Source organism: Telopea speciosissima, chromosome 8 (assembly GCF_018873765.1).
Source record: "Telopea speciosissima isolate NSW1024214 ecotype Mountain lineage chromosome 8, Tspe_v1, whole genome shotgun sequence".
In the NCBI taxonomy this organism is placed as follows: domain Eukaryota; kingdom Viridiplantae; phylum Streptophyta; class Magnoliopsida; order Proteales; family Proteaceae; genus Telopea; species Telopea speciosissima.
In genome coordinates, this window is record NC_057923.1 from 18,894,063 (window position 1) to 18,904,580 (window position 10,518).

The window sequence follows — 10,518 nt, forward strand, 5'->3', positions numbered from 1 at the left end:
TAGATTAACCCTCTCACATTTCAGGAGGATTATGTACGTTTGAGAAGAAGTATTACGTATTGAGAGCACTTCTAGAGCTAATTTTATTGATTTGTTATGCTAGATCCGACTTGAACTCTCTAAAACCTGAACCTAGGCCACTACAACATACTTTCCTTCACAAAATTTGTAGACAGATGAGTCTATTTTATTTTGATTTTTACTTCATTTAATTTCATCGCTTATTAAGTATTTTAATGTTGTTTTATTGAGCAAAGGTTACTGTTATCCTCAATGGGACAAAAGTTATTTGCATAATTATATGGATTTTTAGTGGGGTTTTCTCTAAGGCCCTTTACATCATATGTTAACCTTGTGTTTCAGCTTTCTACCCTCATTTTTTTAGAATTTTTATCGAATGTTTGGTTTTTTTTTTCTCCCTCTTTGATCTTCTCCTTTGCAAGTATAGATTTCAATGTAGGTTCCTTTTATTCTACATCTTCATTTTTTATGATTAGTTACATTCTTTTTTTAGTTTTCGTTGTTGTTTTTTGGCTCCCTTGTGTTTTTGTGCTTAAAGTCCGTTAATATATATATATATGAATGTCGCTAACTAGAATTTTCTTTTGTTAAATAACTGTGCCTTTATATAATTGTTTGGGAGATTGAATTTTATACTTTATGAAACATGTCGTAGGATTTCCAATAAAAATATAAAACAAAGAGTATTAAGATATATGTAACGCTTAGGTGATAAGTTTTTTTTTGGTAAACGGGAAATTTATTGATGAGAGGGGTGAGTACAACCAGTGGCATCAATCACACAAAGGTCCTGAAGCCACTGAATGGAGTTTGGCCAATCTGTCATGTACCCAATAGACAGCGCCTTCCTTGCTAGAGCATCCGAGACACAGTTCATAGCCCTAGGAACAAAAGAGAAGATAATAGAGGGAAAAGAAGTCCTTAGCGTAGTCACGTCCACTACTAAGTCCTCCACTTCCCACCCTGGGGACTTTGACCCCTCAACAAAAAGAATAGCATCCAAGCTATCCGATTCCACCACAAGATTATCATATCCCAGCTCTAAAGCCAGAAGTAGAGCATCACGAATTGCCAACAGTTCTCCCTGGATGATCGAACCAAGAACAAGAGGGATGGAGCGAGCCTTAACCAAAGCACCAGAATGGTCTCTAAAAATAATTCCCAGTCCTCCCCTACTCGTCTCAGCAGTGAAAGCCGCATCACAATTTGCTTTAACCGAGCCCATCGGTAGGGGAGTCCAAAAAGAACAACGATGAGAACTATCGTTCCCCAAGCCAACCGAAGAGGAGTTTGAAGCACCCCCTGAAAATCGGACAGCATTAGAAAACTCCACGAAAGCTTTGTCAGCCATTTGAAGCACATCCGATGGATCCCAGGTCTTGCCATTAAACACCTGCTCATTTCGGGCACGCCAAAGGTACCAACAAATGAAAGAAGCCCTAGAGATAGCTTCTCGAGCCATCTTTTTATCCTGCTTGAACCAAACATTCCAGCTATGAATCCAATCCACCAAGCTCGGCCTTTCAGGAGGAGAGAATTGAAGAGGACTACCGAACCAAACATTTCGAGCAAAGGGACAATCGAAGAGAATATGGTCACCATTTTCAGGCTGAAAACCACATTTAGAACAGCTTGGATCGATGTTCACATGACGAGCTTGAAGCCCCGCTCCAGTAGCCAAAGCTTCATTACAAGAGCGCCACAACAAAGCTTTGATTTTAGGAAGGGATTGAATAGACCAGATTCTATTCCAAACTACATCAGGGATATGATCCCATTTATGGCTTCTAGACGTGGAAGCCCTCGCAGCAAGGTTCTCCTCCTCCTTCCTAGCAAGCATTTTATAAGCCGACTTGACTGAAAATCGACCATCTCTAGAAGCTCCCCAAAATCTCTTGTCTTCTCCACCAAAGTGACTCAAAGAAATTTTAGACACTGCAGCTAGATCTGAAGGGTGCAACACAGCTTGTAATAAATCAAGGTTCCATCTCCTATTTGAATGGTCGATAAGATCCACCACATACAATAAATTGCAATCCTCCGATTTTTGAAATTGAAGCTTGCCACCTGGTAAGGTTGGAACCCACCTATCTTCCCAAATTTTTATTTTGGAACCGTCCCCAACTCTCCATATCAGACCTTCTAGGAGAACCTCACGGCCTACAAGAAGACTCCTCCAACCCCAAGAAGGGCGATTTCCTTCTTTAGCTTCCAGAAAGTCACTACGAGGAAAGTAAATAGATTTCAAAAACTTAGCCCAATGGCTGTCCGGAGAAGACCACAACCTCCAAGCAGCTTTTGCAAGCAAAGCACGATTCTGAAGCTTAGAATCCTTGAAGCCCAAACCACCTCTCGATTTAGGTCTACACAACCTCTGCCAAGACATCCAATGAATTCGCTGCTTCTCATCAGAGTCACCCCAAAAAAATCTAGCAGAAGCCTTTTTCACTGAGTCATGAAAGGACGAAGGAAGCTTGAAATGAGAACTGGCATAGTTAGCCATAGGAGCTACTGCTGCTTTAAGTAGCACTTCTTTTCCAACATGAGACAATAACTTCCCTTTCCAGCCTTGGAGTTTACTAAGAGTCCTTTCCTTGATATCATCAAAGACCTCTTTTTTGGTTACCCCAAAGTGTGTAGGTAATCCCAAATACTTTGATGGTCCATCGCCATGCTTCACCTTAAGAATTCTAGCAAACCATCTCTTTATTCTTTCATGAGTATTTGGACTAAACATAAGGCTGGATTTATGAAAATTAATGGCTTGACCTGTAGCACTACAGTAGAGATCCAAGCAGTCCTTTAGAGAGTTAACCTCCTGTAAGTCAACTTTAGCAAAAAGTAAACAGTCGTCAGCAAACAAGAGGTGGGTGATGGGTTCGCCTCTGTGACGAACTTTCACCCCTTTGAGATTACCCTCCATTTCAGCCTTCTTAATAATAGCTGTAAGCGCTTGAGAACAGAGAATAAAAATGGAAGGCGAGATTGGATCCCCCTGGCGGATTCCCCTAGATGGGGAAATATCCCCCTTAATACACCCATTAACAAGAAGACTATAAGAAACTGAAGTGATACAGGTCATAACAAGTTGCACCCAATTTCTACTGAAACCCAACTTAAGAAGCATACCTTCAATGAAACTCCATTCCAACCTGTCATAGGCCTTCCTCATGTCTAATTTCAGAGCCAGGTATTTCTCTTTCCCTTTTTTCTGCTTCTTAATGTAGTGAAATAACTCATGCGCCACCATAATATTATCAGAGATTAACCTGCCAGGAACAAAAGCAGACCGGGAAGGCGAAATCAACTGGTCCAAGACCCCACTCAGGCGGTCAGCAATAACCTTGGTGATGACTTTGAAGGCGATGTTGCACAAGCTAATAGGCCGGAATTGGTCTGCACTCTCAGGAGCTTTTACCTTAGGAATGAGGCAAATAAAAGTCTTATTTAACTCCTTAGGGATATGACCTGTAATAAAGAACTCCTCAACTAGAGCCACCAAATAATCTTTTACTACCTCCCAATATTTTTGGAAATAAAGGGGGGGGTAGCCCATCTGGCCCAGGGGACTTCAGGGGGGCCATTCTAAAAAGTGCATCATGAACTTCCTTACTGTTAGGGACCAAACACAACATATTATTTATATCATCACCCACTATAGGTTGCACAAAGATCCAAGACCGAATTCAAAGCAAGATATTTATAGGCTCGAAGCGCATGACTCTTGAAAGTAAGTACATAAAATACTAGTAACTTCAGTAGGAGAGGTAGACCACTCACCCGTAGGTGTTTTAAGCTTTAAAATTTTATTTTGATGTCTCCTCCTTAGAGTGGTAACATGGAAAAAAGAGGAGTTCCTATCCCCACCTTTGAGCCAATCCGCCCTCGATTTCTGGCGCCACATTTCCTCTTCCCTCTCTAATTGAGTGTCAAGCAGTTTTTGAAGCTCGGTTTCTTTCTCTTGAGAGTATAAGGAGCTCAGTAAACCCTGAACATGAGCCAATTCAGTTTTCAAAGCCTTAATGCTCTCGTGAATATTCCCAAAAACCTCCACATTCCACTTTCTAAACATCTCTTGACAATGAGCAATCTTCAACAATGTTTGCTTAGAGGCTTGTCCCGTAACAGGAATAGACCAAGCTTTTTGCGCCACATTTTTACAATCCTCATGCATGGTCCACATGGACTCAAATCTGAAAGGCCTTTTCCCCCTAGTCCTTCCTCCTTCAGTGTCCACCATAATAGGGCAGTGGTCGGAGCAAACAGCAGGCTTAATAAACACAGCAGTATCCTCAAAGGATTGTCTCCAGGCCGCATTGCAAAGGGCTCGGTCGAGCCTTATTCTAATATTAGCATCCCCCTTTCTTTTATTATTCCATGTAAAAATGGAACCATTAAAGCCTAGGTCGAAGAATTCACAGCTGTGAAGAAAGTCCCTGAAGATCTCACCATCGTGGGAGGCACCCCTAGCACCCCCCTCTTTCTCATGCCAAGAAAGATAGGAATTAAAATCCCCAAAACATAACCAGCGGCTTCTATGATGGTTTAAAGCCGTAATTTTATCCCACACTGCTCTCCTTCTATGACGGACTGGGTCTCCATAGACACAGGTGAGGTAGAAAGGAGGGGCATGTGGACCATTTACCTCCACATCAATAAAGTTTGTTTCAGCCACAATAACCGACAAGTTCACATTTTCCTTCCACAGAAGCGCCAAACCTCCTGAAGCCCCTACAGGGTCCACTGTAATGTAGTTCTGAAAATTACCCCTTCTTCTAACTTTATCGATAACAGCTTCCTTGCTTTTTGTCTCCATGATAAAGAGAATTTCTGGATTCTCAGCCTTGAGGAGATTATTCAGAGCACGAATTGTCGAGGGTCTCCCCAGCCCCTGACAATTCCAGCCAATGAGCCTCATTGTCTCCCGTGGAGCTGGACCTCTCCAGCCTCCACGGGGGTAGACATTAAAAAAGAATCACCTTGGCCATTTCCAATACTCTTCAACCCACCTTCACTGCTTCTCAACCTCTTTGATGGTTGAACACGGTCCTCCACAATCGGGTGAGGTGTAATGGGTTGCTTTGGATCAATTAACTGGGGTTTATTTGGAATGGAAATCTCATTAGCCGGGTTTGGGATAAGGTGGGTGGTTGGGGTTTGAGAATTTGGTGCTTGATTGGAAAGAGAAAATCCCGAGAGATGGGGGAGGATAGTCGACAAAGCAAGAGACATTTCTGGGGTCTGAGGAAGATGAGAAAGGATAGAAAAAATAGGATTATTATGAGAATCTGGGACGTGCATGGGAGAAGGGATAACGGTTTGGAGGGGTGGGATATTTAAAATGGAAGAAAAGGTGGGATCCACCTCAACATTGGAAGGTTGATTATTCTGGATCGTTTGAAAATTATTAGAGAGGGAAACCTGCCCATTATTAAAGGGAGAGAAGAAATCAGATTGGCTTGGATTGAGGCGTGAAATGGGGGATTGAGGATAAGGCCTTACTTCCTGATTTTGAGGAGAATTACCCGATTCTCGATCCCTACCAACCGTCGCCTGAGACGGACGACCCTGTCGGCGATGAGCAGCCGGAGAAACCATCACCTTTCGAAGAATAATAACAGCTTCTTCAATGAGGCGAGCGTCAGGTGTAGGGCACCTTAGATATGGCGGGAATTGTCTCTTCAAGAATTCTGGACAGGGGGAAGTTCGATCACATCCATGCAGTAACCTATGATTCTCTTCAGCCTCGAACACCACCCTGCACCTCAGTTCATCGTGGCCAATCCTACCACAGAAATAGCAGAATAAAGGCAACCTTTCATATCTTAAATCCACCATGTGATCAACCCCACTTCTTCTCTTAATCTTCAAAAATTTCTTCAAAGGTTTAGTGATATCCATTCTAATGCGAGCACGAAAATAGGATAACTTTTGTCCTCCTCTAACTCCACTAATGAAGAGCAATCTGGACACCTCTCCCACCTTACAGACCAACTTTGCAACCAAGCCATGATCGTGCAGTTCTGTTGGAATATCATGTAGTTGAACCCATATCTCCGTGTAGTCGAAAGTCCAATTCTTTGACGCCTTCCATCGCTCCAGAACTATTAGATTCCCTGCAACTGACCAGGGTGTTTCATTAAGGACATTAGTCAGATCCATAGGGTGTTCAAACTTGAACAAATAGGTATCCACACGCAGTGGTGAAACAATAACAAGAGCAGAAGTGTTCCAGGCATTGATCAAAGCCTCTGTAACCGCTTGCTTTCGGTATCGCCTTCCTGCTAGAACACGCCCAGCTAAAGTGAGAGATTCACTGTGTTCTATTAGGTCTTCCAACTCATCATCTACTATTAGGGTATCCTCCTCTTCAGTCCCTTCATTGTCCATCTGCGGAGAAGGAGCAGTGTTCGGGGGTAGTGGTAGGTGGGCAGGGATCATGATACCACTCAAAGAAAAAAAAAAAAAAAAAAAAAGAAAGAACAAACACAGCCGGAAAGAACAGCAGTCAACACTCCAGACGGAGGAAAAAACTTTAATCCGCTTAGGTGATAAGTAAAGCAAGGAATTTTCACTTTTCTATTTTTCTTCTTTGGGGTAATTACTATCACTACCCTACACTTAGCCTATATTTATTAAAACTACCTTATCTTAAACTTTTTTTCCAAAACTACCATGCTTTTGAACTTTTACATCTGCTTCTACCCTCATGTTTTTAAATACCCAGATTGTCCTTCCTTTTCACCTAGTAACCTACTAATCTATTTAACCTACCATTCTTCTTCTATTTCTTACTATTTTTGTCATTAAATAGTAAAAAATGAAAGCCTCCACCCGTTTCTTCTCTCTCCTATTTTTTACTCCATTTGTTTTTTGTTTTGTTTTTTCTTCAATTTTTTGTATAATTATTTTTTTATTCAACTTTCATCCTCATCGTTCTTCTTCGAACAGATCATGGTTCTAAGTATCGGTATCATATCGCCTGTACTGATTTTACTAGTCATTGATACCATATCGATAACACGATACAGACAAGGGGTAAAATTGTTAGAAAACAAATTTTTAAGGAGATTCAGGGGTAATTTTGATACGACTGATCCAGGCCGATACCGCATCAGTATCGTATCGGTCTTGCAGGTTACCAATGCCTGTTTTGATACCGTGCGCTAAAACAGTGGAACAGAACGATTCTATTCAAAGCACCCCATTTCTTCTCTCTCTTCCTCTTTTTATTCAATTTAGTTTTCTGTGTTTTTTTATTTTTATTAACCTACAATGCGATTCTCGAGAAATCACTCTTCTTCTCCCTCTTCATATTCGCAAATAGCAGGTGGGTGCTTTCATTTTTTAATTATTTTAATGACAAAATAGTAAAAAGTAAAAGAATGGTAGGTTAAATAGGTTAACAGGTTACTAGGTGAAAATGAAGGGTAATCTAGGTATTTAAAAACATGAGGGTAGAAGGAGATGTAAAAGTTTAAAAGCAGGGTAGTTTCAAAAAAGAAGTTTAAGATAAGATAGTTTTAGTAAATATAGGTTAAGTATAGGATAATAATATTAATTACCCCTTCTTCTTTTCAAAGGAAAAGTAATACTTAAGTGAGGAGAAAAGGAAGAATTTCTCCATTTCTATTTTTCTCCTTTTAGAGACGAAGAGTAAATAAATTTTCTTTCAATATAAATTAACAGCTCAGGAGAACATCTGGGTAGTTATGATTTAAGGAGAAGAATTACCCAGATATGCCCGCCTAGAAGAGCTATGAACTCCACTACAAGGTCCAGACCCTCACCTCCAGTGCTTATCTAGTGAATCGGCCTACAAACTCTCGGAAAAACTCGTCATTGTGTTGTTTTACGGCCATCGGATTGACTATATTTTTCCATTTGGCTCCTACTACTTAGGAAGTTGTTGACGAAGGCCTTACTAAACTCCCAAAAGCTCTTGATGGACTTAGACTTGAGGCAGGAGAACCACACATTCTTGATGCTTTCTTTAGAGTGACGAATATGCTCGGCACAGGATGGCGTCAATGGCGCCCTGGAATATCATCACAGACTTTAGGACGCGTTTGGTTGGAGGATTCTTTAGAGACGGATTCAATGGAATCCGAATTCCCAAAATTTTGGAGTGTTTGATTTCTCGGAACCCAATTCCGTGTTAGATTTCAAGAATCCATAAAAATCCATTTTTTAATGTAAATTTGGGAATCCACAAGAATTCGCCCCTTGAGGATTCTAGCCCTTCATATAAATGACATGGATTCTTGTGGACTCCAAAACTCGAGATTGAAACGAAGCACTACATTACCAAAAAAAATAAACGAAGCACTCCATCTCTCAATTGCTAGGGTTTGGTCTTCAGCGGCTCTTCTCATTTCTTCTCCAAGGAACCGAAGACGATGCTAGTGTCTGCAACTCTCTTTCTCTATTTGGTTTGAAACGAAGGTTGTTCTTCCAAGCGCATTAACAACTAGTGTCTGCAACTCTCTTTCTCTCTTTGGTTTGAAATGAAGGTTCTTCAGCCATCTCGAAACGAAGACGAATCTGCAACTCCGACAAATCATGACTCTCTTTCTCTCTCTGGTCTTCAGCCATCTCTTCTCCAAGGAACCGAAGACGATCTGCAACTCCAAGGAAGCGCAGGTTCGTTTCTGCTCTCTCCCTCTTTATCGTTCTCGTTTTTTGTCTCTGTGATGAAGAAAATCTGCAACTCCAAGCGCAAGTTCTTCTCTGCTCTGTCCCTCTCTATCGTTCTCGTTTTTTGTCTCTGTCTCTCTCTCGGTGTCTATGTAGTTAGGGTTTTTTAAAAAAAAATTGGAATTATTGATTGCTGACTAATTTTTTCCCCATTTCAGGTTCTACGAAGTTTAATATACTCATTTCTCACCAGTTCAGGTTAGTTCTCCATTATTTTCCCTTCTTCCTGGCAGTACCCTGTTTTTACCCTTATTTTTGAGCTATGTAATTCTTCCGTAACTTCTTATTTCCTTTTGCTTTTGAACCAAGAGCTTAAGTGCTACCTCTTGGTATCAATTCTCACTGAATCTGATAAAAAAAAGAGTCAGATTTAAATCCTTTCATGTCTGTCGAACTAGTTGCTGTAGTTTACTTTAGTATACAATTTAGTGGATTAATGTTGAATCTATACTCTGTTCACAGTGAACATCCCTTTCATCTCAATCTTCTTGTCTTTTCTTTTATTTAAACAAGCTTCATTATTAGATTTAGTCTATTTTGCTTCCTAGTTGTTTTGATCGATTTCTGTAATGGTCAGAGACGTGACTGAATGTGGTCTCAGATATTGATGCCAAATTAATCCGCTATTCTTTCCTGTAATCTGTCTTATGTTTAATTGCTTCTACTTGTAGATCCTGAAACTTGATTAATTGCTCTCTCGGTGTCTATGTAGTTAGGAACCCAGTGTGAGGTATCCTTCTTGAATGCTTCTTTTTTGTTAGGGGTTCTGTTCCCATATCTTCTTGTTTTCTTTGTATTCGTCCGGCTGGGAATACCTTTAGCTCGCCAATATAATTGTGAATAGTTGGAAGAATTTAGAGAGAATAATCTTTTCCTCCACCTTTTCTCACCTTTTAAATAAAAGCCCCTTAAAATGAATCACAAGGAATTTCAAAATGTTTATGTCCTCAGACATTTGGTTGTTTAGAAACATAGAATTTTCTATTACCCATTTATGTCTTGGGCATTCAGTTATTGACTGAGGTCATTTTATTGTTTAATTATTCACTATTTGTTTGTTAAGTGAAGATTCAATTCTTTGAACTTAGCCACATGTACTTACCCTATCGTCTAGTATGGGGCATATGACAAGTCCTGATTTTTTCATGGATTTTTACCCTATAAAAGCCTCTTGCATTTAGAAGCTGGCCAATCCCACTCAATTTTACAAGGAATGAGACCACTAGTATATGAGGCAATTGAAGTATAAAAGATTCAAAAGAATAAGAGTTTAATGCTAAGTAACCATAGGATCTAAACTTCATGACTTACAACCCTGCTCCTGCATGGAGATGAACACTTCCTAGTTCCTTACTCTGAGGTGTTCACCAATACAGACAATATCCTCCAACCTCATAATCATTTAATCCTCCAAAAGCCAAAGTCCATATGCATCTGGATGACAGAGATGACATAGCTATAATTGGACTGCCCTTTATGAAAAGACTAAGAGTACCAATCATGGATCTTAGATATATAATAACATATCCACAGCTTCTTCTAGAGTTTCACACAAATCATGTCCCATATAATAACACACCCCTCATCAAGCCTTTTGTTGTTTTACAATCTAAACTACCAGCATCCTATAACCAAATCAGGGCACACCCAACGCATGAGGAGAACCACCAGACTAGAAAACCCCCTTGCGGTTGTGGTTTTGGGGTGTAACAATGGTGTAGTTCTGGTTCTCCAAGTGTGGGTTAGTTTAAGGCGTGTTTATCTTCTTATTTTTTTATTAATTAGTTTCCTTGTAAAGGC

The 10,518-nt window shown here is 40.3% G+C and overlaps 1 protein-coding gene across 1 annotated transcript; it reads right to left on the bottom strand.

The window, feature by feature from the left end:
* Positions 1–760: 760 nt before the first annotated feature.
* Positions 761–4,939, bottom strand: LOC122672111. Its single transcript, XM_043869608.1, has 2 exons — positions 3,889–4,939; positions 761–3,489 (listed from the first exon to the last, which is right to left on the bottom strand). The coding sequence occupies exons 1-2, from the start codon at positions 4,937–4,939 to the stop codon at positions 761–763; spliced, it is 3,780 nt and encodes a 1,259-aa protein (XP_043725543.1).
* Positions 4,940–10,518: the final 5,579 nt, after the last annotated feature.

Bases quoted from the DNA above. Each gene is read 5' to 3' on its own strand.
- LOC122672111 (XM_043869608.1), bottom strand. From the start codon at position 4,939: ATGAGGCTCATTGGCTGGAATTGTCAGGGGCTGGGGAGACCCTCGACA. The intron at 3,490-3,888 runs GTGGGGATAGGA...TCTTTATTACAG, and splicing joins GAGGGCGGATTGGCTCAAAG to GTCATATCCCTAAGGAGTTA.